We start from the raw sequence: 27,482 nt of genomic DNA, 5'->3' as shown, positions 1-27,482 counted from the left end.
ACGAATTTGTGGCAAGGCAGGGGAGCATGTAGTTGGAGCTTTCAAGGACACAATCGGTGGCAAGCAGCTAAGAACTCGCCACGGGATGCAAGGGAACGCGTAGTCAGTCGGGAGACCCCCCCTCAATGTCGTGGGAACAAGGCATTGTAAGGCGCTGTCGCCACAAACGTGGTGAATGGATCATTTGTTAGCCGTATCATTTTAATTTCTGCTTGCGCAGACCCGAACGTAACGCGACCCTTGTTTTTTTAACAGAGCTTCCGCGACTTTCAGAGAGGCGGCCGCCCTTTGAGCTTATAGTTGAGCATAAAAGTTAAGACACAAACACAATTCCTCCGCTACTGCTAGACTCGAGGCCCAAGGAGGGAGACATTGGAAAATGTACAGAGGTACGGGTAAAAACAATAAATAATTAAGCCCCCCGCTTCTGTCTGGCGCGCCGTGATGTCTGCGCCGGGGCATTATCGTGTCCTTGCGCAGTTCATTAGCGGACCCCTTGGGCGCTGCATGCAAGGCGGCCGGTCGCGCTTCTTTGTCCCCGCGCAGCGTTCGGTGGCGCCCCGACCGCCCGTAATTCTGACTACCACGCTCCGCAATTATACCTGCGGGGTGTGGCAAACACGCTATTATGTTGCTCCACGTGAGGGCTCTTGAGCGTACATTCGCGCGTGACGTACTTGCGGTCTAAAAGGACGCTTAACTTGGAACGACTGCGGCACCCCGAAGCAAAATATTTTCTTGGCGCCAAGAACGCTAACGACGCGCGTGTGACATTCTTGGCATGTCGTTGTTGTTGTTGTTGTTTTCCATTCCGTTGAAAAGTGGCATCTTTTGACTGCGGCTCGCATGCTTGGGAATGGGGCATTTCATACGCCTCTTAAAAATCAAAGGGTATTAGAAGGACCAATAAAAGGAACGACCTCGCTTTTTGCGCCGACTCGCACGTCCTTCGTGATGTGAAAAATAATAATGTTTACGCGTTTTTATTGTAACACACGCTGTGCGGGACCCGCGGGGCACGGCCTTAACTAAGCCCAGCCTCCATATAGGCAATACGGACTGGAATACAAATATGCGAGAGGCGGGAGGTGATGAGTATCGAGTTTTGAAAATGCATTCGAATATCTGTATACAATTGGTAGTTATTTGCGGATTCTTTTCTTTTGTATCGCTCATGTGTTTGTGGTTCTCACATTCGTCATAAGCGTCGTAGCAACTTTACACATTTTTGAGGAGCTGCGACTGTTGAACTTGAGGTTCCTCTGTTTCATACCATTTCCATCTTGTTGAGAGCTACGCCATGAATTACCGCTGCTTCCTATGGGCACGCATACTGAGGACTCACCGTCGCAAAAAGGAAAATCTGGAATGGACGACTTTATTTGTCGTCAAATGGCGAAGACCAGGTCCTCCGGTGTAGCCACCCTTCGCGTGGCTCTTCGGGGTGATGTCTTTCGGGACTTGGCCCGGCTAACCAGTCGTTCCACGGTGGAGGGTCAGTAGTGAGTTTGTACCTGGAATAGGACGGCCACCTGAAGCCTAGAGAGGCCGGCGCGAGGGTGAGGGGAAGTGCGCTGGGACACTCGCAAGTCCAGGAGGTATTCTCTCGCATCGAAGGGTTTCTATTTGGAACGATGGGCGTGGGCCTCAGTGTGCCTGCCCTACGCGGCAGCCGTGATTTCGGACCAAAGCATTAATACGCTCATATCCTTCCACAAAGTCGTGTCCCGGGCTGGTCCAGCCGATACAATGGACATCCTCGATTTACCAATCCTGGACCGTCCGCGGGCAGTCCGAGGACTGCCCTCGGACTGGAAGCCCCATAGGAATACACGGGAAAATCGAGCGCCAGATCGCGTCTCGGGCAGTCCGCGGACGATCCGGGTCTGATAATCGAGGAGGCCCAATGTGTGCCATGCATAGTTTTCTTCGATGTGCTGCAGGGACAAGTCGCTCCGAACGCCGCCGCGTTAGTTCGTTGTGCAGGCAGAGTCTGCAAAGAAAAAATTGTTAGAAACAAAGGTTCACAACTCACGCGATGTACCAGGTCTGTTTATGTTTTATTTTGTTTGCGGTTGTGTAATGACTTGCCGTTTGGCAAAACCCATTATTTTTTATAGTGAAAACACAATCTCTCGTGCCTACTTGTGCTTATGAAGCGTGTTTGTGTCCTGTTGTGTGCAAAAAAGCTCAACGAACTGACCTCTGACGCTGTGGCCTTCGATGCAGGCGTCAAGGTGGTCTGGGACGGCGACAACTACGTGGAGGTGTCCGTGTCTCCCACGTACAAGAACAAGCTGTGCGGTCTTTGCGGCAACTACAATGACAAGCAAGACGACGACTTCATGTCCAGGAACGGAACGCGCCTCTCCGATCCCAACGCCTTCGGCAACTCTTGGCTGGTTCGTGAAATTAGTGCAGCTGCATGGCACACCGCGGCGTCCGATAGGCTAAAATAAAGCAACGAAGCAAGGACGAAACCAGAACGCAAGGCTGTGAACCTGAGCGCCCATATTTCAGGATTCTGGAAAATAATCTCACGGCATCACGCATTTTACTTTGCAAAAGTGCAGAACGACGCCGTTACCTTACTTCTATGTAACAAAATCTTCAAATTTCTGGGCGTTCAGGTACATAAATTTGTATTTGAGTTTCCATTTCTGCCTCGCATTACGGATAAAGACATGGCGACTGGCACGGAGCAACCCGTAGTTTCGTCCTATGCCGTCGGGCTATCCTGCTGCCTTTCTTTCTTTGTCCGGCAGTTAGTTTCCATGGTGTCGATGCCTTCGGGGAAGAGCATAGTCAGCATACTAAGATAGTTGCTGGACATACAGTGGCATAACGTGTACCAATAACGAAGCACGGCAAGGGGCCTTACCTTCCTAAACTTTTTGCATATATCTTACGTCGTGGTGTATACTGTATTCCGACTGACACACGTAGCTTCAGATTTCTTATAGACTATAAATATTTTACGCATAGTTTCAAGTTCTGACAATACCCGAGCATATACTCTCGGGCATACGCACTCCTGTTCGTATACGCTTGCAAACGCGAATACGGCTTTGAGACGTAACTATGGCTCTCCTAAAAGAATAGCGTCTTTGCGCTGCCTTAAAGAGCAACACGTTCTTGTACGTTTATCTTTCAACTGCTAGATATATCGCGACCTGGAGAGCATCGCACTTTTCAGTTTGCACAAGCGTTAACTGCGGCACCAACTTTCAGTGCCCTCTGCACAAACAGAAATTTTCGCTTCTATATCCATAGGACAACTTGCTTTCACAAAGAATGAGATAGGCACGTTTCAGTTTACTGCGCACTGTTGGGCAGCCCCTGTATGTTCAGCCGTTAGCGCGCCCTTAGAAAGTCCCTTTTTTTCCCCGCTCAGGTGGGCCGCCGGAAAAAGTGCTTTCGGCCGGCCAAGCGCGCCAGCCATCCTTTGGACTGCAGGCTCAAGGACTGGAATCTGCGCCAGCAAAATCTGAAGCTGTGCAATCATATCAAACAGGACCCGTTCAAGGCGTGCCACAAGGTCGTTGAGGCGACACCGTACTTCAGGTAAGACCGCGCGTTGTCGTTACTGGTGTGCTCACCCGCACGAACAATCTTTGCGCTGTGATCACGGCGACCACCGAAAGCGTAGCCTAGCTGTCGCGTGTTTGTTGTGTGGGCGAAAACTGGCGAGCAGTTTGGACCAGTGGTTGTTAAGTGGAAGATCCGCGGACTTCAAAGGTCCGAGGACCCCCGTAAAACCTCCCTCCCTCCCTCCCCCCCCCCCCCCCCCCACCCACCCACCCTCCCTCACTTCCTCCACCTAACTTATTTACCCACATCGTTTTACCTTTCTAGGAAACCCTGATGATTGCAAAATGTCGACTCTGCTGCAAAAAAAAAAAAAATGTGCGGTGTTTTGGAATCTTCCCACAGCAAACGTTTAACCGTAGAGCTGGTTAGGCCGAGCTTTGTCCGTCCGTCGCACCAAAAAACCTCCAATCCTCAAGAAAAAAATGTGGTTAGAAGGTCTCTGGATTCGAACCCGGGACCTATACGCCGTGAAACCGGCAACCTAACCATTGGACCACCTTAAAGGCCGGAGAGGTGAGGGGTTAGCAGCAGCGGGGAACCGTAACATGCGCAGGCAATTGGGGGGAAAAAAGCGCTTCCCGTGGTCGGAATCGAACATGGGTACCTCGCGTTACAAAAGCGGCGTGTATCCGATTGAGCTATCATCGCATTCCGAGCGCCCTTCCCTTTATGTAGAACTTCCTTCTTGGTTTACATTCAGACCCGTCGTGACCACCTTCATAAAGTTGGCTTTCCCTCACTAAGATAACGCTTGAAGTGAAGTACCCTTTACAGTGAAGTACCCGTTACAGGACGCCTCCCATATAGAGCTACCGCGGTACAAGTAATTCTTTGGTAACCACTGCTAACGCGTGCTGAGATTTTTAAAGCAGCCGTACTTTCACATATACGCCCGCACACACATTCGTTGTCGCAGCCTGAGAGCAAAAAGTAAAAAATTCAGGAAAGCTTGCCCTCACGCGCAAGACTTGAATGGCGACGCTGTTGTAGGTGAGCATTGCCGGACGCATAGTTAAGTTTCAGTAGTATCACTGTTTATTTGCATAGTTTCGGTGCTAGTAATCGTCGTCATTGCATCAAAGAGGTCGTCGTCTTCTTCGCGGCGAACGGTGGATGCAAAGTCGTTTTCAGCATTGTAGATTTCCACCAAATGAACTGGCGAAGCTTGCTCTAAGTCGCGCAAGGCTAAAACCATAGCGAAGCTGCGAGGCTGCTTTATACGTGAGCATGGAACGACACATCACCACGCATTTGAACAAGTTTGAAATTGTTTATTACATGTTCCGTCGTTGCTTTGCACTGTGCTAATAGTAGTCATCGTCATATGCATCGATATCGTCGTGTTCCTCATGCCAAGCACTGCATGCCCGGTAGCGCTTGAGGACAGTGCTGGAGGTTTTTTTTTTTTTTTTTTTTTATGTCACTGCGTGAGCCGGCGACTCGGCCGTCGCCGCGAGGCACGCGCTCACAACGCTTCAGCCACTGCAACCGGGTCAAGCAGCTTGTTACTTGAATCGATGCTAAACATTATTATTTTAAGAAGGGTACCAGTGATACTCAAAGCACCGAAAAGGTATTAGATTTCATATGTGTTGGAAATTTCCCAGAGGACACTAATGTGAGTGCTTGTGATGACATTTCCGACCATGCTTGTTTTTCTTACCGCAAATTGGGTGAACGTATACCTTTAACGTTTTTGCTGCGGTTGATGAAGCTGTCATAGCTTCGCGTAATTGACGAAGCCCGCACCGCACAGTGTGGTTTTCCTTTGCGAATCTGGTGCTGCGACTATCCGCCGTTCGAAATTCGCACGGTCTTTCACGTGAAACGCTTGCGAACAGTGCGGTTTCCATATTTGCGAAAAGCATTCTTTCAGGCCTTTCTGCCTCGCGGCAAAAATTGGCGAGATTGAGATTGAAGATTGCGAGATTGAAAATTGCGAGATTAAGCTTCTTTATACAATGATAAATAGGATTTAAACAAAAAGGCTTGTATATTCTCCCACCTCCCCATCAAAATTAGAATGTACAAAATATGTTAAATTGCATGCTCCTTAAAATAACATAAATTCACTGTCTTCCGACTTCGTGCAGGCTTCTAGATCAATGGTTTTGACTTTTTTTTTTTAGCAACATGGTGTAACCTTCGCCTGCTTGAACGGTGAAAACATTTGCGGTATTTCTTAAATAAATACTAGATAAATGAAATGCGACAAATGAAACCTCAAAACAAGAAGTGGAGCTCAAACACTTAACGAACAGATGTTTATGAGCAGCTTTCGCTTAGCTCATAATGCAATTCGCAACATTTGTCAGTCATTTTTCTTTGTGCGCATCAAACGAGTTGTTTACTTTAAGCTGTAATGAGGACCGAACACAAACTTCGCGAAACGTCCGTCACACAGGGCTATTTTCTATCTCGGGAGTTCTACGAGAAATAGTCTGGAATTAAACGTCATTAACAATGCCATCCTGATTGCGTGGTCACAGAAATTAAGCCAATTATAATTTTTAGTGACTACATTGTCACGTACGTGAAGTGCATGAAGCTGACGGATATGCTTCACGCAGCACTTCATTGTCTTCGGAGGTGGCTGAAGTGTATATGAATTACTGAAGTAATACGTACGGGGTTCCCGAAGCGTAGTGGGTGTTTATTCGCGGTCTCGTGTTGCATACGAAACCGGACGTAAGTGATTTTTAAACGCGGGCGAGTGAACGGGACCTAGTTAACCTTCCGCTTCTTGAAAGCAGGAAAGGGTATAAGCTGCCTCAATGATGAGGGCGACACAGAAGGTTACCGAAATTGATGCTTTTCTTTGTGTCGAAAATGCGCTCTCGAGTCGACCCCCGGCGCGCGCAAGGCTGAAAGCGCGCTTTAAAGAGTTGATGCGACGGTAAAATATCAGCAAGTTGCCCGCAAGGTTCCTGCACATGCATGCCGCACTGCTGAGAGCTGCGGAAGCTCGCTGGCCGTCCTGTGGCCGCGCTAAAACCGAGGTCAGCTAAAATGTCGCCGATCCCAGCAGCGCGCGGCGCCTCGACGAAGGTTGCCGCCACATCCATTAGCTACACTTGCCTCGCTTTTTGACTCTTTAGATCAGCGACGCTCCGAAAAGAAAGTTCTAAAGCGTGCGGTGTGTGTTCTTTTATGCGTTTCTACGAGCGCTGTTGCTTGAAGCTGCATTTTTTTTCACAAAGGTTAACCGCTCCACCCAATGCAAACACTACTCCAATGAAAAAAAAAAGCGTGCTATGTAAAAACGTCATCAACAACGACAGAATTTGGGTTGGTGGCAAACGGAAAATCGTATTACATAGGTTTCCGGCCCTCGGCAAAAGTAAAAAAAGATAAGGCCTATACTCAGTAGAACTCGCAGAAAGCTGACATATAACCTTTAAGTTAATTCTAATCGAACCGCGAGTATTTTAACGTCCTGCATTTCTTTGGGTTCAGTACTCTTTGTCAGCCTGTCTCTTTGTGAGAAATATGCAGTCAGAGATGAGCTTTTAAGAAGAGTCCTTTTTTTTCGCTCATTTTTTCGAGCCCACGTACTCGAGCCCAAAATACCTCTCAAAAATTTCCGGCGATATTGTGTCAGGAACGTTCGTAAACTGCGCTTAAGGTTACTATAAGGACACTTTTTTTAAGGAATACAAACGAACGACGTGGACAGCACGAGCGCAATTGGTTTGTATTCATTCGTTTGTATTCCTTAAAAAAAGTGTGTCCTTGGTAACCAGTTTACGAATATGGAAAACCAACTATAGCCCAACTCCTTACCTTACTGGTGTCAGGAATGGGCGCTGCCGCTCTGCCGCTGAACACGCGTTTTTGTAAATAAACCGCGATAATTCCCCACTTTAGGCACAGTTTTTAACGCGTATAAACCTTCTTTGGTGACTACATGTGTGACGAAAGCATTCTTTGGTGAAAGTGGGCAATGAAACTGTTAATTTCTTCGGGCCATAATCGCAGTAATCATCAGTACAGTTATAATAGGTGATGTACACATGCCATCAACCACTCATGAGATCCCCGATCTCTTTTGCCACTCCGCAACCGGTACTGGCACAAAGAAACAATTGTGAGAACCGATACCACAGTGCCGCGCAGGTGTGCTGATGCTGTGACGACATTGCGAAACTATGACACGAAATGACATGGCAATGATGTGCGATGATATGCTGAGATGCTGCGACGATATGCTTCAGGCACCGAGGCGCACGGGAATATACAATCGCTTCTTGTACGCGTATTTCAGAAGATATTCGCGCGCGTTACGCTGCCATTACGCCACCCCCCCCCCCCCCCCCCCCCCGGGAAAGTCGTATTTGGAGTTTTTAATTGTTTCTAATAAACGCGACTGACACGTTGGGGCGTCTGCCATGAGAGCGCTCCGCATGACGGGCATCGGCGGCGCTGGCATCGAGGCACTCTGGAACCCATTCCTCCATGTTAGAACCACATGGAGCGTTTCCTGCGCAAGAAAGCGTGCCGCGCACACGACAGTTGCACGCGAAGTGGCGCATGAAACTCCAGCGACCGCTTGTTACCGCAAATAGAACTCAAGGCGCAAAAAAAAAAAAAAAAAAAAGTTGGACTTGCGAGAAAGGAGCTGATAACGTGGGTAAAAATGGCGCAATAAATCGCCATCTGCGCCGCGGCCATCAAATATCCGACGTGGTGGTAAGCCTAAAGTCCCGGCATCGTCTTTTTGCCAAGAAATCTCTGAAAGGCCCACCCGGCTATAGTGCGCCGGCTGCTCTGAACTCTTTAAGGAAGTGCACCATGCAGTTAGTTCACTTTGGGCCCGGGGCTGCCGCGAGCTGGCTCGCAAGGCAACAACGTCCAATTTATTTTTCTTCCTACTTTTAGCGCCTTTCAGGGCGGAAAAAAATATCGCAGATAATTTGGATATACAGTCGAACACGGATATATCGAACACGGATATATCGAATTTTCGGCTATATCGAACTCGTAAATTATCCCCTTGAAAATGCTTTGTAAAAGTATAGAAATTCGCACGCTTATATCGAACGGTATTTTTACCCGCCATTGGATATATCGAACGCCGCGCGAGCTGGAAGGTGCGCTTCGGCACTCGCTGCGCCCGCGACCTTCGCCGCCTACGCGGCACAGCGCCTCCGCTGACACCCGAAACGCTTGAAAAACGTGAGGGCTCGCGGGCTCGGACTGCGTTGTTGGGCGCCGGCGGCCTCCTCCTTTCGCCTTTTCTTTCTTTTTTGTGGTTGATGTTTTGTGCGTTTTGATCAGCGTGGGACGTCGAGCTGGGCAAGTCGGGGCGTCGCGCTTGCCTTCTTGTGGACAACTGCTCGGCCCACCACACCACTTGCGAGCTCAAAAACATCGGGCTGAAGTTTCTGCCGGCCAACACGACAGCGAAGCTGCAACCGCTCGACCGGGACATCATCAAGTCTTTCAAGGTGGGCTACAGGAGGCGACTCCTTGATAGGCTGCTAGTCAACCTCCGCATGGGCACCGAGCTGAAGGTTGACCTGCTTGGTGCCATTCAAATGCTGACGGGCGCCTGGCGAGACGTGAAGACGGACACAGTGGCCAACTGCTTCCGTAAGGCGGGCTTCGGGACGGCGGAACTTGCGCAAACCGGTGAAGACGGCGACGAAGAGCGCATAGACGACGCGTTTCGCGAGTTGTCGACACTCTTCCCGGCTGCCGTTCCACCCGAAGTGTCTGCGGACGATTTCGTGGAAGTGGACTGCAATGTTCAGGCTGTTGCGAGCCTCGCTGACGAGGACATTGTAGCTGCGGTCGCAGGGACCCAGGATGCCCAGGCCGACAGCTCCAGTGGCGACGAAGATCGTCCGAACGAGGCGGCGGCTACACACGCGTACTCCGCCGCCGAAGTGGCGGCAGCGTTCGGCTTGATTCACCGTGGTTTTTGGGACGTGGAGGGAACCGGGCTGTCGCACCTGGACAGCCTCGATAAGATCGAGGCCAGCGTCTTCAACTTCATTTCGAAGACGAAGAAGCAGGCCAAGATAAGCTATTTTTTTCTCGGAAATAAAACATTCCGGTGCATCGTGTGTGCGGAATTAGTTGTCATTCTTGAATGCGCCGATTGTAGGTGATCGTCCGCCACAGGTAAGGTCTCGGGGCCTTTATTTTTTTATATCGAATTTTTCATATATCGAACTAATTCGCGATCCCCTTCGAGTTCGATATATCCGTGTTCGACTGTATTCGAGCCCAACATGCTTTTTGGGACCTCTCAAACATCTCTCAAACAATGCCAAGCATTTAAAAAAAAAAAAAACAAGAAACAAAGAATGTGCATGCTTTCAACCCTTTCGACTATGCCGCCGCATCTGCATGACGTCACATTTCGCCATTTTAGCGATGATGTTTTGACATTGCGGCCCTCCATGATTGCGGCAATGATGCAATCATGATGCTACTATGCACGGAATTACAGTGATTATGACGCAATGAACTTGATCTGTAGTGCGCCCACAGCCGGATATTTTACACCGTCCATGATCGTGACTTCTATAACAAGCACGACACCCTTCTCACAACTTCAGCCATGAAGGGCTACAGAGGCACCGCAGCTAATTCTCACAACCGTCCAGCATGGTTAAAGTATAGTGCCTAGAATAACGGGACACTACAGGCTGAATGTCTTTTTTTTTTTTAAATAGATCACAATTACATTCAAAGCTGTCCAGGAAGCTTTTGCTCGATGGTTTGTTTTTTTATAAATAAGTAATTAAAAGTGGTATATCTCTCGTGTGTTTCTCTCGTTTTTTGTGATTGTGAAGAGGTACCAGTCTGTAAATACATTTAAAGCAAGGAAGGTGGTTCTGCCTAGTAGAAGGAGCACAAAATACTCGAGCTGACGACCAGACATCGCGCATCCAATGGCTCTGTAATTTCGGACTTTTGCTGCTGGTTTTTGTATATATAAAGACACTGACAATAACAAGGGGCAATATAGTAGCTTTTAGATTCACCCGCATTAATTTTCTAACCGTACTTGCACGACAGTGAAAACCATTTGGCCGAAAGTGAGGCAAACCAATCTTTCCACCATGCTGCAGTGGAAGAATTACTGCTTAATAAAATTTAAGAGGCGTATTACATGCCCTTTCTAAAACGTGTTCAGCAGATGTTGCTGCGTACAGTTTATATTTACTTTTACCTGCCTACTGTTTAATTCAGCAAAAATGCTCAGATAAGCTTCACCAATCCCGTTCCACTGTACATGATTTGTGACACCACAAATTGTGGTGCGGGAAAGTGTATGGGCTGGTGGTACCTGTTTTCACTGGTTTGGCATTTTCTGCATGAATCAGCAAGCCACGAGTTGTGTATATGTATTCATGGCACAGTAATCTACCAATAGAGGGCAGCCTATTTCTACACTTCAGTATCCTTCTAACGATCCCTATCACGCTGACATCACCGCTCTCAAGAAGCGGCCTCTCTCGCATTGCTCTCCACACACCCAAAGTCACATACACTCTCCATTTCCACTCCAGCTGCTGTCAGTCAACTCAACAACATAAGTGTTCCCATGGTAAAATGCCCGATAGAATAGAATGGCAGCGCGTGATGGAATATAGAATAGTTGCACTGAAAAAATCAACTACCCCTCGGTCGAAACGACAGCAATGGGGGCACAGGAAGCTTTCCAAAAACAAGTCTAACACCAAACAAACTCCGCCCAGAAGTGAGCGGACCCTATTTATTTATGATGATTAGTATGGTTATTGGGACGGTTTACTGCACTGCGATTGTGCTCTTTAGTGCTTTGCTGATGCGAGCAATATTCCATGGCTTTCCCTAGCATTCAGCCATCGTCGTGGTTAGACGGAGGGGTGCATTTTCTGTCTAATTTTGCACGTCCATGCACCCTTCTCCAAATCCAAACTGCTTTGGCTGTGCCGGAATGGTGCTATTGGATAGACGCCGGCATCACAACGCAAGGGACCCAAGTTTGATTTTGACCACGGGAAGCGTTTTAATTTTTCTTCACTTCACCCACGATAATTATCACCGTCCGAGAAAGTTGACTTTCCTGCAGTGCATTCTGGGTGCACTACAGACGACATCAGTGAGAGGCTGAAAGCTTCACTTTAAAAAGAGACCATGGAAGTGCGCCAATTCGAGGAGTGAATAACGCAACAAAAGATGATGGACAGGAAAGGTGCCCATGGATGTGTGCGCATTCCACCCCACATCAATATTACGATTCATGTTCTCTTAGAGCTGAAACACAGCTTGCATGGTTTTTGCTATGGCAGTGCAATAAATCTTTTACAACTATATATGAACTCAGTTCCTTCCCAATATGCTCACAGCGAGTACAAAATACATGTAGGGGGATCAACACGCTAGAGGTTAGCCTCCTTAAAATTGTTTCATGAGGATCGAGGTCTGGTGCACATGGTTTGTGCAAGCTGGCTGAAGTGATGCTGTTGGCATGCATTCAATCTAGCAAGATAATTTTTCATTTTCTCAATATATTGTAAAGACCTTTCATTTTTCTTTTGAAATGGTCTCCCTAAGTAGTACAACATTTTGTTGTTAAATAACTTTCCATTCATAATTTTTGTATTTAGATGAAACATGAAAAATACACTGTGGAAAAAATCTACAAAGCTGGCTTCTAGAGACACTCGACCAGTTTTATTTGCTTAAAGTAATGTTATTTATTAACATTTAAGCCAACCAGATCCAGTCAAATTGCATATCAGACTTTATGTCCTAAATCTCCCACATTAGACATTTCTGAAATGGTGTATGCAGTCTAAGTCTTGCCAGTAGTCAGCAAACAAAGGAAATTTTGGTACTCTTGCATGGCTACATCAACCTGCTTCTTACATTATTACAAACAACCAACTGACTCTTTTGGCAGTAAAATTTTCTGCTGTTGTCCTTCCCCCCTAAGCAAACTTTTCGCCATATGGCTCCTTTCCTTTTTGTTTCTCTTCTAGGTCTTGTATGCTGGACATGTGCGAGTGTCTTCCATCCGACAAGTGCTACTGTGACTCTCTGAATGCCTACGCACGAGAATGTGGCAGACACGGAATCGCAATACACTGGAAGAACATCACAAAATGCGAGGGTAAGTTTGTCAGCCGACACTGTTAAGCTGCTGTCTCCGCCAGAATAGCATACCACGTTTCTTAACACAGCAAGGGGAAACCCAAACATTTAAATATAAGTACCGAACAAGTTACACAATGCGCCCGCATACTTTGTGCAGAGTGTACATTGTGCACTTCGCTGCACTGGGCATGCTGAGCTTGACTGGTGGTACTTGCATGCTTAACTTTGGCATTTTTGATGGAAGGCCATGCTTTACAATGGGGCAGGTAGTGAGCAAAAATTGACGTGGAAGTAGATCAATGATCAATACAAAAGCCGCCAGCGTCTAGTGATCATGGTGCGCAATAACTGCTGTATGCATGCAATGGATGTTTTTGAGTGTTGGACCTATCTAGTCTTTTCTGTACTATGCCTAGATGATGTGAATGCTCCCATCATTACTGGGGCAGTGGAGGCTGATAATGCGGTCTGGTATGATGCAGGGATGCACTGTCCCCGCGGTTCAGACTACACGCCGTGTGGGCCCCCATGCCGGCGGACTTGCAAGAACTACCAGCAGGCACGACCCTGCCGGCGGAAGTGCCAGCCAGGATGCCAGTGCAAGCCGGGTCTCGTCTGGCACCGGGACCACTGTGTGCCACCGAGCGAATGCCCCGTGGTCTCGTGATGGGCTCAACCGCCCCCTCCTACCACCCCCTCCCTCTCCCCCTCCCCCTCCCCCACGCCGAGGCCTGCACATCACCTGCTCTGGCGCCTGGAGCCACTCGACAGCGGCCTAATCTGATCATGCTGCTTGCAGCTTTGACTTGGAACGAAAGTTCACGCCTGGATGGGACACATGAGTAGAATTGCACAAGTGTTCTGGGTACAATACTGTGCCCCAGCTGGCTGTTCATAGAACGTGCTCTAATCGAGTCATGCTTACTGTTCAGATTGTGTGTCTTCACGGAGTGCACGTGCAGAGCCCGCATGCACTCTCGGTAATTAGCGGAATGTGCAACGAGGCGACATTCCATAGACTGTAGGCATTAAATGTATTCCAAATGTTTCCATCAAACTGAGAACTATCATATTGGACAGACGGTGTCCTGTTCAGCACCCATTAATGTATGCCTACACAATCCACTGCTCTAAACTTTGTTCTCGCGCAGAGCAAATTTTAACCCGTATAAAGTGATAGTGAAAAAGGAAGAGAGAAAAAGGACTCCGGTCAACAAATTTAACTGGGCATCTGGCTTGCCAAGTGCTTCACTGAATAGCCGTGCTGGGCGATGTCAGGAGCAAGGGGGGCTGTCGACGGTGAGCGTGCTCGAGCCTCGGCGGCAGGGGGCAGTCATAGTCTGTTGTTTGGTTCCTATCATTTCAACACAGGTGCGCCAGGTCCGGAGTGCGATCATCTGGTCTGGCTGCACTCAGACATTGGCATCAGCATTCTGGTCCAATCGACTCGGAACAGCTTAGCTTGTTATTCATGTTCCGAGCCTGTTGATATTTATGTCTGTCAAAAGCCACGTGCTTGCATCGTTCTACGTGCTATTTGTTCTTATTCTTATTGTACCTCATCAAGTGTCATGCGTGTTCGTACGTAGCCGTCAGCATTGCACTAAGATTTAAGCTACTCATACATCATTTGTTTTTATACTTGCCCATTCAGTTTCTGTAACCATTTTACTTGTGGCATTTGTTCAATTATGATGCATAAGTTCCAAGATGAAGGCTGTACATATTTGCGAGGTAAAATCAGCAGAATTCAAGATCATGTTTCATTTCTTTTGTTTTAAGCCCTGTGTTCCCACTGTACTTTTATGCCTCACTGGGCTGCTCATGGTTCAGAGATCTGATTAGTACCCAGAAGATATCGTTTGCATCCACCATTCCTATTTTATTTTAAGCACGGAGGTGCCACTAGTGTGCGTCATTCTTTGAACTTGGGTACAAAAAAATATTTATTACATCTTTCACGAAGAGTACCCCTGGTTGAAATTACTCATATTAATCTGCATCGTGTCTATTGACATCATTGTTAGCTCTCATTCTCAGCAAGAAATTAGAAAAAAAAAAATTTCGTATCTTGAAAGCCATCTAGGCGGTCAGTATTCAAAAGCTTTAAAAATTCATGGAACAATTCAGCCCGCACGTTTCAACTTTGGTTAGTGGTGCGGAGCACAGCGTTCCAGCAAACACTACGGCAGCTGTCGGTCAGCATTTATAGAGCTGAGTTCACCATGCTACTCTGAATAAGCACACGCATGGACAGCAGAGCTTTGGACGCCCCAAGAAGTGGCACTGTGACACCGTCCTGTTAGTCTTTTCTGCAACATTACTCAACCTTCAACGCGGTATTTGACACACTCACACACCTTCAGTTCCATCATCCTGTACAGTTAATTTTATGAACTAGCTTCATAGCATCCTATACAGTGTTATTGAAGCTTTATTAAATTTAAGAATTTTAGACGTCTGCAGCTGCCAAAACATGCTCTAGCAGACGCCCATGTCCTTCTCAGCATCCATTCAATCAAGATACTCATGGCTCCTAATGTCTAGCATGAAATTGTGGTGCTTTTTATTTTTTTTATTTTTTTTTTTCAGATATCATGCTCATTCATTGAAGGAATCTCTAATTACGCAGGTTCAGTTGTGGTGCAGGAGGGGATCCACAATGTCCTAATGACATTAACCCATCACACGACCACTTTTCACGAATTGGGCTAAACGGAGTAGTCCAGAATGAGAAAATACCTCCTTTGAGGCTATATATATCCTGTTATTTTTATTTATTATTAAGCTTCTTGGGTGTGCTTAGATATTAATGACTATAAGATGGCAATTTCAGAGTGAGATCATCTTAACCTGGTGTACTTGGATTGCCTTATGCTTGAAGAGCAAAAAATTATTTGTTGTCAGATTAAAGGCATGCTTTTTGTGCAGATTTCCTGAAAAGAGGCATAGTTATGCGGTGCAACTTTTCACTGTCGAGCGATGATATGCCACCAAATGGTGGAAGTGATAAGCATTAAGGCTTTTTTTTTTTTTTGTGCGTTTGCTGTCATCAGCACTGTTAACCTCAGGAAAAGTCTTTCCATGTGGTTTGGTAACTTAAACTCGATTTGGAATGACACCTTAAAGGGGCATGGTTGTTACTTGATCAACCTCTGCTAAGTAGGACTTTTCGATGGAACTTTTCAGGCTTAGGTAGTTTTTTGCAGGGGTTTCAAATTTATGTCCTTTGGAACGTTTTTAAACACAACTTTTTGGCAACCAGTAACTGAAAACAAAAAAGGCTGTTTATTAGAATTTTGTCAGCTGAATCAAAGTATTTAATTCACACAATGGTATAAGAGAAAAAAAAAATTTTTGGACATGGGAACAGGATTGTGTAAGTCTGAAAAGTTTCGGAGAGAAGTTGCAATAAACTAGATACTAATTGTAATGCTGTGGCACTGGAGAAAAAGTCTGCCTTGTCACATCTCGGGCTAAGTTCTATACGCCCAGGGGCTGAGTATGAATTCTGCGGCCCCAGCAGGCGCTTAGCGTAGCCCCACCACATGGCTACTCGTACCCTCGCTGTTGTGACTCGTCAGTATTATAACAGATTGTACTTGTTGTCTACTAAGAAAAGTTTATGCTACGTGTTGTGGTCATACGGCAGACTCGTTGCGTGCCGCAGAGTCCAGTTTTGGTGTCCTTCCGAGCTTCTCCCGTGACTGCTCCACTTCTTGACCAGTTTCAGTTGAAAAGCATTAGTCTTGTTTTTGTATGTACTACTGTTATGTCATGCACGATTGTTGTTGTGACCGTATAATTTATTTAGGTTCTTTAGCATCATCTCTATTGTGTGTGCATGCGCTTTGATCATGGTTCATATATCTTCTCCACTGGAAAACCCCTTCAGCCTGCAATCCATTTTAGTGACTGTTTTGCATTTCTTATCTGCCAAGTGAAAGCGTCATCTCTACTTTCGTACACATCAACCTTGGTACCAATGTCTGTAGTGGCATTATAGAATCCATTTATGAGGTAGTGATGAGTTGCATTCATTTGCAGAAAGAGAGTTGAGAAAATTTCTACATAATTTTTGCCCTGTGATAATATGCATTGTACTTAATGTTCGATCATTTTAACTTATTTCACAGACATTTGTGCGTTTTGTAAAAGCCTGAAGGTGTGTTGTTTTGCAAGCTATTTTGTGCTGAACAACAAGTACTTTTTGGTGTATTTTACGCGGTTTTACAAGTTGATATTATGTGCAACCTCTCGTGCTGTTGATTTGAGCTTCATTTGTAAAGACAAAAACATTATAGGTTCCAGAATTTTCCACTGTCTGAATTCGAGCCTGTTCAACGATGAAAGCACTCAGCAGCTATCAACAATGTAAACTGTGTTTCAATGCACTAGAGTAATTGGCACGATGTACATCTGCACAATCCTGTTGCAACAGTGTAGTGTTCCTCACCATCTAAGCCTGCACTACTAGTTAGATCCTGCTTCATGCTTCTATAATAAATGCTTGCACAATGTTAGTGCCACCTATATGTACATAATAGTTGATATAAAGAATGTTGTGCTTTCACGCTCAGAACACTCGTCTTTTAGACATTACATACGTTCATAACCACCTGGCTTCAGAAGGCAACGATGCATGCATAGAGAAACCGAAAGGCAATTCTGATTTTTCATGGTCCACACAAATTTGCACTAGCTGGACTGAAACCTGTGTACCAGTGGCTGAGGTTGGTGTCAGTCCACCTGGTTTTGGCATGAAGCATGGTCACTGTAATACCAGCTCTCGTCAACTCAGGCTTTCAATGGAAATACCACGTCCATGACTGCACAGGTTAGTTATACACGACTGTTGTAAGTTCTGCACTTGCACACAGAAGACCCCTAATCAACTAAACCACTCGAAGGAGCACTTCAGTTCGGCAAACTACATTCAAATTCACTGTAGAATGATAGCCATTACACTCGTATGAAAATATAATCCAGTTGTTCAAATCCTAGCCACAAGACTGGTGTTAATTTTATGAACCATTTCCCAACAAAGCTGCGGGCATCCCAGGTTGTTCTATTAGTAACTCGCGCAATTTTCATCGCAGAATTTTATCCCCAGGATACAGAAGCCCTCCAATATATTTTTCAGGACACCAGGAAGGGAACATGCAGAAGCACAGGAAACGTATGTTACTACCCACAACATACTTCCAATTACAAATCTATAGTCATGGGACTTGGCTTTTACCTCGTAACCAGTGGGATGCTGAACAGTGAGAAATGTAGGCTGCCTTATTATGCGTTTCTACTACATATTGTTATACCACTCATTTAAAATCTGCCTTCTGTGCTGGCTGCTATGGATGGCTTTGCACTACAAGCTTTAGTACACAGGCACAGACCTGAATGAGCACAGCAAAGCTAGTTGGATTCCACCCAGAGTAGCAGGCAACACAGACAGTTTGGCAGACAGGCCTTAAGAGCATTTACAGTTTTGGGTTAGAACTTAATTTTTATTTGTTTGTCTACAACAACCAGCTTCAGCTAAATTCAGTTCAGTGAATTTTCACTGCCTAATGATGCTATTTGTATTTTTATCAGAACTGACACCAACAGGCAACAATGACGCTTCACCTAGAACTTTGTAGACATGGAAGTCAATAACAAGTGTAAATTGGAACACAAAGACGCGTTCCCGAACAATTGCCTTTGGTCTAGTGCCAAATATGCTCAGGTGGCCCGCAACAGGCAATGAAACACATGGGCTAATGGTCGGCAGTGAAGAAAACATGTCCATTTCCACAAGGGATTGAATTATAAGCTAACCAGACCTGTTCTATCTAGCACCACACCTCATTGTGAAGACAATGTACACCTTACTTTCTAGCTGCACATTTCAGTTAATAGCTGTTACTTAGTGCACTCACAATCAAGTGCCACAGACCTCCAGTAACAAAAAGGAAAGCTATCATTTTGCTACATGAGAGAATAGACTTGTTTTGTAGTTTCTGCTTTCATCACGACTTTGACAGCATCCCTGATGCCAACATCTACAGGTCGCTTACCGGCCAAAAAATTATTTGGTAACATCTGCTCGGATTCCTCATCCAGATGGCAACCCACGGCATGCATTGAATTGTTGACTAGCTACCATGCAACCTGGACAAGCTAAAAATGGTGCAAAAAGTCGACGGGCATTTGTGTCAGTGGTCATATCCAAAGGCGAGAGGTGGTACATTGAGCAGAGCTAGGACACCACGTATCAACGTGGCACGCATATGCAAGTGACATTTATGCAATTACAACCTGTAGTGAATGGCCCTAACTGTTCATAATATTGTTAGAACAATTAAGAAACAAAGATGCCAGCTGTCAATGTAAAAATGCAAGGCCTCAAACATAGCCTTCAACCATTGATTCTGCTATTGGGGAAATAGAATTTAGACAACTTCCAGTACATATGTTAACCACAAGCCAGGCAAGTACTTGGACCCAAGCACTTTTTTTTTTTTTTTTTTTTTTGCACACGCAGCGATAAAATAGACCCATGCGGCTTATTAAGAAGCTGTTCAGAAAGCTGGAAGGACTGCAGCGTTTAAGCTTTTATAGCCATTATTGAAGTACAGCCAAAACTCTATCTAACGAAACCCGATCTTACGAATTTCCCGATCTAACAAACAAATACGTTTAAAAAAGGAGCAATTTTGAATATGTTTCGTCAAAATGCCACGAAGATTATTGTGCCATGTCAGAAAAAAAAACACAAGGCTTCTAGTTTTGTTTTTATGGAGCTCTAAAAGACAAATTCAGGAGTCTCGTTGCCACAGACCACAGCATCCCTGCCAGCATGCTTTTCACAATCTTGAAGGGAAAGGAATTAAGATATCAGCCATGCCACTTCATCTGGAATTGCATCGAAGAAAAAGAACCTCAAGACCACCCCGCACGAGAATTTGGAGGAAGTCCCGTGACGTGGTTCAATGATATGAGAGCTAAGACTGTTCCACTTAACAGGAAAGTGGTATGATAAAAAGCACTGTGTTTCACGTGTCTGCTGGGGTGCGACGATTTCAGGGCAAGCCCCGGCTGAATTATTATTTACACCACGGACTTTTCGCGCATTGCTAACTTGTTGGCAGGCGCGCCGCCGCAGCTGCTGCAATCACAATGTCAAGGTAGCTGCTGGGATGCGCCTCCCTGTAGACATCAAATTTATGGAATCAACAACTTGTAAAATGACAGACCCAATTTTATGCAGTTCTTGATTTAACGAAATAATTCGCTGCCCTTGGCGACTTTGTTAGATCTGGTTTTAACATTATTGCATGAGCAAAGATCTTGGCAAAAATTTTCACCGCTAATCCACGGACACAGCGAGAGAACACGCGAGGAGAGGGTTGTCATCAGCCGAGTTGGCAGCAGCATTTGCTACAGTGGTGCTGCACCCATACCGATAGATGCTGTCGAAGTCGCAGCGTGGCTCGCCCCATTCTCCACCCAACACACCAAACACTCCCATTGCACGGCATCAGGATGCATCTCGTTCCACTCGCACGTGTTGTAAAATGGAATGTGTAGCGACTGTGCACGGCCAGGTAGGAAGAAAAAAGGTTGCATTGGGAATGACTGCAACAAAATGCCGATACTGGTGGACAACAAAAGGAGCAACAGGCAGCCACCGCCGCTGCTAAAGCAAGCAAACGTGACCCCCGAGACTGTACGAGCACTAAGCATGGTTGGCACAGAGTGCGAGGGACATGCAAGAAAAGCTGCCGCATTGCACTACTGAAGCTAGAGCAAGGTGTGCACATCAGGCCAAGCCTAGAGTTCACAAGGGAGAGGGACGAGATGCTGATGCACGGTTAGAGATCCACCAATGGAGCTTCCATTAATTTTAATGTACACTGGGCATCTGCAGGCCATAATTAGCCATTCTGTCAATAAAACGCCCGGTTGCATGCCCTGCCTTACATGACAACTTTTTAGTAGTCTGTGCAGGAAACAAGCATTGCTCCAAAGTATGCATATCACATCAACTTTTACACAAATGCCAAATGTGCAGGAATGACAACATTAGAATTTTGTGTTTCACCTTGTGGATATATAAAAGTTGGCACCCCCTCTGTGCGGTGCATAGCGGTGGGGTACTCTCCGAGTGGGTGGGATTTACTTCTTACGCCCTTACTCCCTTAGAGGTGATTTTGGTTGACAATGGGGGTTTTGTGTGTCGAAGCTGCACCTGGGCTATGAGGTAGCCCAGGTGGGTACGTGCTACCTCATGATGAGGGGTAGCACACGAGGTATGTGCTGTAGTGGAGGCCTATGTGTGCTGGGAACTTTTACATACACAGGCCCTTGTGTTCTTTTCCTCCATCAGAAAAATGGCCAACGCAGCTAGGAATCAAACCTATGCCCCTGCCCTCAGTAGCACAATGCCTGCCCACGAGTCATATGGCAGGTGTGCTTAATCTCTTGAGAGCGTTTTCTTTTGGGAGGCACCATAATTTCTAAAGGTGGTGAACGGAGTTTGCACACTACAAGATTTCCCCGACTTATTTCCAGCATCACAGTCCTGGCAATTTAAGAAACCAAACTGTCAACAACACTACAGGCAACTCAAGAGTGAACTGATCACTACACTGCCATCACATGTGGCTAGTTATCCCTTGAACAAACCCTTCAGTTAAACAAACTTTTATTAATTTCCAGCACAAACATCAATGCGTGCAAAAAATAAAAGCTGGTTTCAGTTGAAAGCATTACATTACTAGGTAAAGCCACAACCTAGTTCTCAGATGCACTGCAGGTGTTTCCATTTTTATCAGTTCGTGGAAGCATTGTGATTGGCACCAGGTTTTGATGACCTGAACTGCAACAGCTGGCTTCGAAGTAGCGAGGTTTTACAAGACAGGCACTGCGCAAATCATCAATGGCCACCAGTGTGGCAAAGAACAGTCTATTTTATCCAAAGACGTAAGCAGAAAAAACATTCATGAAGCCTTGTAATTAAAGCTTGCATACTTTAAATAAAATGCAATTTATTCTGCTTCTAGCTGCTTCAGTTTGGGCCACGGAGCAAGAATATGCATAGGAGGCGAAATGGCCCATTGCGGCAAGCGCAGGCAAGAGACCAGATAATGTCGGAATGAACACTGACTACAAAGCTTTGCAGCTGCGACGGCAAAGGAGAGGGTAGCGGCATCCAATAGACGAAATGACGGTGGCCACAATTCATTCCTGGCTGCACATAAAACACCGATCGTAGCAGCTAAGCAGTTTCTTCTCCCACGGCAGATGCCGCTTGTGACGTTGTCTCGCCGCCCAGGAATCACCGTTTCCCCTCCTGTCTTGTTCTTACTCCGTGGTTCAGGCCCTCAAAATTCACATAAATGAAGCCTTACTGCATAACGGTAATCGATAAAGGTTGCAATGAAGTGTTAGGATCAGTGGTAGAGTTGCCACACACATTCCCATTACCTTCGTATACATTGGGCACTGTCCTGATGAGGAAGGTTTGTTCCAACAAGATTTTCCTGCGCCAACAAAAACACCACTCATTACATTTCAGTAGGCTTGTACGCAGTCATACCTGCAGCAGGTCAGTTTAGCGCTTCTCTGCATTCCTTGTCTCATGATAATGCATAACAGGATAGTGAAGTGGGCAGGCTAGTACCAATTAAAAAATTACAGGTGCAAGGAGAGAACATGTTAGCGCTACATTGGTCTTCTGTCCTGTCCTTGCACTGCTCCTTCATATTTAGATGTAGCCACTCGGTTGCAAAGGCTTAAAAACCGTACTATTTTATGGCACCAATTTTATGCAAATGAACAAAACTGACATGCGGAAACAGTGGAGTAAAAATGGACAGAAATAGAGAGCAAATAAGGTGGAGGAAGGGTGAACCTCTTCTGTAGAACTTTTTTTGTTTCTTTCTTTCTCTGCTGTAGCCAAGCAGCACAACAAGAATTTCTGGGTACTGTGCAGCAGTTACTAAATTGTGCACCTCATTTTAATGCGATGGCATTGTATGCCTGGCGAGCCAAAAAATTTGGCATTATCAGTCTATGCAGATGGTACCAAAAAACCTTGAGGAACACGGAACGTGAGGAGAACAGCTGCACCCTAGCAACGGAGAACATCGATTCTGAGGCAGTGGTGGCGTGAAGTGAAGCGGACGGCATCTGTGTAAAGATAAATAATATAAAATAAAATAAATCCCTCTGAGCATTTGATGTCTGCTTGCGTATTGCCATGAGAAGCCATAAAGCCCACAAGCAGACGCTTGTGGGCTTCCCCAAGCAATTTTTGCTCCATCTTGCATTCTTCTCAGCCTGTCTTCTTAAAAGCATGTTTACCATGTAGGTTTACACAGCTTCAAGCTTACAGGAGGGTGTAAATTGCAATGCCTGGTTTGCAGTTCTTGTGCATTTGTAATTATCCACTGTGAAACGAGCAATTTCGTGATGAGCACTCGAGAAAGATGATGAGCACGTAATGCAAACAATGTTTGTCCAGTGCCAATATTTATTCTCTCTTTGGCAAAGAAGTTTTTATGTCACGCAACTCAAGAAAGCTGCTCAAATCAAAATAATCAACTGGTCCAAATAAAGAACATATTGCGCTTATGGAAGCTGATGTGTAAGCATGTGCACAGTGCAGCACCGCTTCTGTAGCTCTGCATGGAAAATAACTGGAATACGAAGTACAAAAAATTGGCACAGCTTGCACTAGTGGTGCAAGGCTGGAGAAACAGCAGAGATGGCGGTCCCCCTCCCTTCATCGAAGACCCGGCTGTTGCACCTCACATGGATTTCCGAACTTGTCGCTGAAAGTGCTCCACGACTGGCAGGCCCCGATCGTTTCGTCCACGGGCTTTCGCATCTCTCCCAAAGTGGACCGCACTGGCATGCGATAGAATGTGCGGCAACCGGCTTGGTGAACTCGGCGTCTGTGCTCCCCACTTCAGGCGTGAGCGCACATGAGCTGACAAGGAGAACAGCACGCGAGAGATGACACCCCGAACGCTGGGCAGAGTGTTCTCGAAGGTCGAGCTGGCAGACACCAGGCGCACCTCATGAGGTGCACACTCGCGTGCGCTGTGTATTTTTCTTGGTTTTTTTTTCTGGTAACACTGGAAGGCGGAACTAGAAGCTTAAACAGCTCTTGCTGTTAAAATTTCAGCGCATGACGAGACATTAACACGTTCATTGCATGGTGTAGAGCACCTGCTGCCTTGCTTGCATTCATACAATCAAAGATCAGTCATTCGGACTGGCTTAATTTGATCGTTCAGTGTCGTAGTTTAGACAAAAGCACGTGTATTCCAATGCGAGAAAACCCCGGGTAATCAAATGTCGGCCATGCTCCTGAATTCACCGAGCATGCTCATATATCCTGCCTAGTAGTGCAGCAGCACAACAGCCACTGATAGCACGTACTCTCCACTCTCCTCCCTAAGTTATTCAGTCATAAGAGAAAGTGTGCAGTCAACCATCACCGGTTATTTCCAACCATAATGTGCCTCCTACTCGCCAATGACGGTTTGCAACGTGTCACACATATACCCAGTCGTTTCAGATGTGCGACATTAGGCAGTGCTTCACGCAAGTCTTTCAATTAAAGGCCAACTGCACTCAAAATTTCAACCCCTTGAAAACGCCATTTTTGTATAGTTTGCCTAAAAAGACTGACTGCAATACACAAAATATGACAGCTGAAATGCGCGTATCCTTGACGCAAACGAGCATCAAAAATAGGAGATTTTGAAACCAAAATTGAAAGGCGAGCGGCCATTATGGCCAGGTTGAAGTGACGTTCCAGCCGGCGAGCGGGCGGCCACATGCGCCCGGCCAGCCGAAGCAACCTCGCCACAGTCCCCGAGAAGCGCGCCCAGCGCAGCTCGACTGGTTTTCCTGGCTGGCCATAGGGAAAAGCCTAGGGCCGGCCGAAATGTCACTTCCGCTTCATGGCTGTATGCGCGATCAGCCAGCAGGTGCAGCGTCACCTGTGACGGAATGCTTTTAATTTCACAGGGCCACGCATTTCACGGGGCTACCAGTGATGTCCCCAGTCGGTTTGGTGGTACGTACTGTATGTTCAAAGTAGATTTGGCAGAGGTGAAATTTGAGTGCAGTTGGCCTTTACTTTTATTTCAAACGCCACTTAATCAGAACAAATTTTCTGCCCTCCGTAAGTCCAAATGAATGAGATTCGACTGTATTATGCATTGCTGACATTCTCCAGAAAAAACTGTAAGAATTTTGTTTCCTTCTTGTTTGTGCTAGTATTGTGCCATGACAACTTATCAACGAATTAAGAGCAATGAGGCTGAATATAAACAGTTGTAGATTGCACCACTGTAAGTGTTCTTCTTGCTCTACGGTTTGCACTGTACCTTATCTAATAATTTTTTTACCAGTGCTCATTCATGCTACTACAGTGCACATACCGGGTGCGCGAGGTATTTGAGAACAGAACGATGGCGTCAGGCACAACGGAACATCTCCAGCAAAATCAGACGTATTTTTACCAAACTTTGCGAAGTACTCCTCTTATAATTCATTTCCGCTACTCAATGAATCCGCCATTGGGCGATTCGATTCGGCTTCACAAACGGCTGCATGCACGGATCAGGTGCTCCTTGGAGATGTTGACCATTGAGTGAGAAATGGTGGCCTTCAGCGAGACTTTTGTATTAAGCGACCCCTTGTTGGCCTCTCCCTCAATGATACCCCAGACATAATAGTCGAGCAGATTTAAATCTGGAGAACTAGGAGAACACAAGTTGGGAGTGACGGGGTCGCAGAAGCTGTCAGCCATGCCACTATTGGGTGAAGCAGGCGGTGTGGACACGAGCCAAATCTTGCTGAAAGGCATATGGTCTTCCTTTAGAAACACTCTCTATCCATGGCTTTACAATGGTGGTAAGCACATTCACGTAACCGGCAGCATTAACGCGGGTCCTGCAAAAAATGTGTGGCAGCATGACATCAGCCTCATTACGGACAACGGATAACACAACCGCCGGAGACATAGAGGGGTTCTGGTGATGTCTGACTGGCGACTGTGCCTTTTCCTTTTCGCCACAGATGCCACGTTACCGCCACAACACATCAGCTCTGTCCGCACCTTGTAAATGAAAGACTACGCTACTTTCAGAAAGGTGGCAATTCCCGAGTCTCTGGGGGGTGCGCGGCCAGGGCGACGAGGACTACATGGCGGTTCATTTCGTGCTTCAACTTGTACATGTCCATCTTTGAAGAAACTGCGCAGTATGAATGCTAAGGGGTCAACGAACAAGAAGCCGTACGCCTAGATATATATGATGAGGCTGCTGGTGTGCGTGGCTATAAGTACTAGCGTTCTCAAATAGCTCGCGCACCCAGTAAATGATATGTGTCACTTCAGAATGAGAAATTCTATAAAATTTTTAGAACATAGTGCAAGGTATGCTGAAACCAGATGAAACATAGTACTCCCTGCCCCCCCCCCCCCCCCCCCCCCCCCTACTTTTCTTTGGGTAAGTTCAATGACCATAACCCCATGACAGTAACCCATTCTACGTGGTGCATTTTTCTTTCACAACTGCATAGAATGAACTTCATGGGAAATGCCGATCTAACGACGACGCCAAAAGGTTAACCTTTTGGTGTTGTTATAGCTATATACACCCAGCTCGCTGGCCACACCAATGCCACCAGTGCTGTAGAAGTGCTATCCTGTATTTAACGTGCCGCCAAGTGTACGTTGGACTTAAACAGTGACTGCCCATGTGCTGTGTTTACCGCTAATCATGCATGAAATGCGGAAGCTACGTTACAACGTTTTTATTCTAACGATAGCGAGGTTTGATCAACGTGCACTATGTACGCCATGCCAAACCAATGTGTGCCATGGAGCTAAAAAACAACAAACGACAACCGCCGTGTTTAGTCAGCTGCCAAGATAGCTCTGCGTTCCCTCGCAGCCTGCAGATAAAACTCGTCTCCGGATGAAACGTGCGTCGGCGGTATCATGGCAGCTGCAACATTCCTGTCCTCCACATTCAGGAAGTTGAACGTTGTGCACGCGGTGGAAGTAGGGTGCATTTCAATACCGATCTTCTTACTTCTAAGGTATTTGACCATTTTCATGTCCAACGTATCAATGCCGTCACCAAGGCCTATAACCAAAACATCGATCTTCGGCTCGAGCAAGGTAAACAACGAGAACGACTCTTCGACCATTTCGCCAACAGACTGCACTCTCCACTGCAGGACACTTCTCGGGAAGAGTGCGACTGGGCCAACAACAAACAGACCGTTGTTCAGGCGAAACCCGGCCGTTGAATAGGAGTCCACAAGTAACATGTCGTCCCTGTCCTTGTTGAGAACGGACACTGTGGTCTTCCCATCTCCTTCATAGGCCGCCCAACGGACGGAGAGTCGCCGAGGCTTGAACGCCTTGCCGAAGAAAGTCCTGCCAACGGCAAACATGTGCGTCTTCTTATGCAACCGGAAACGTTTTTCACGCACTCGCTTATGCGGACGACCTCTAGTCAAGAAAGGCCAATTTTATGCACCTTGTAATCGTGAAGAGTAAGAAACGCAGACCAGCGGCAGTCTTCTTCTCAGCCGATTACTTCGCCGACAACATTTTTTCGCGGCACCACAGAACAGGGGCGGCACGGGCACAGGGCAAGGGCAGCGTTAGTATTAACTCTATGGGCAGCGTGGCACCAAGGAACCAAGGACAAATCGCGGTGCCCGAAAACAATGGGCTGTGGTAAGGGGGCGCTGTCTAAAACCTTATAATAATTGCT

The 27,482-nt window shown here is 46.4% G+C and overlaps 2 protein-coding genes and 1 long non-coding RNA gene across 3 annotated transcripts in view; 1 reads left to right on the top strand and 2 right to left on the bottom strand.

The window, feature by feature from the left end:
- Positions 1–17,260, top strand: part of Cv-2 (crosveinless 2-secreting protein) — a 242,579-nt gene extending 225,319 nt beyond the window's left edge. Inside the window, exons 13-16 of the mRNA XM_077687490.1 lie at positions 2,230–2,402; positions 3,395–3,564; positions 12,573–12,703; positions 13,170–17,260. Coding sequence (XP_077543616.1) covers positions 2,230–2,402; positions 3,395–3,564; positions 12,573–12,703; positions 13,170–13,354 — 659 coding nt within the window. The 3' untranslated portion in view covers positions 13,355–17,260. The remainder of the gene's footprint in view (positions 1–2,229; positions 2,403–3,394; positions 3,565–12,572; positions 12,704–13,169) is intronic.
- On the bottom strand, positions 400–26,175 carry LOC144155821 (uncharacterized). Its single transcript, XR_013319647.1, has 3 exons — positions 22,159–26,175; positions 2,204–2,317; positions 400–1,993 (listed from the first exon to the last, which is right to left on the bottom strand). It is a non-coding gene; the product is annotated as an uncharacterized LOC144155821 (long non-coding RNA).
- A 318-nt stretch (positions 26,176–26,493) lies between these two features.
- On the bottom strand, positions 26,494–27,387 carry LOC144155819 (NADH dehydrogenase [ubiquinone] 1 alpha subcomplex assembly factor 3). Its single transcript, XM_077687492.1, has one exon. It carries the CDS (start codon positions 27,154–27,156, stop codon positions 26,611–26,613), a length of 546 nt encoding a protein of 181 aa, XP_077543618.1. The 5' UTR covers positions 27,157–27,387; the 3' UTR covers positions 26,494–26,610.
- Between the last annotated feature and the right edge of the window lie 95 nt (positions 27,388–27,482).

Source organism: Haemaphysalis longicornis, unplaced genomic scaffold, assembly GCF_048455015.1.
Source record: "Haemaphysalis longicornis isolate Haplotype H1 unplaced genomic scaffold, Haemaphysalis longicornis Haplotype H1 scaffold_1, whole genome shotgun sequence".
Taxonomy (NCBI): Eukaryota; Metazoa; Arthropoda; class Arachnida; order Ixodida; family Ixodidae; genus Haemaphysalis; species Haemaphysalis longicornis.
Note: the sequence above shows the minus strand (reverse complement) of the source record. Positions and strands in the feature narration are given on the sequence as shown.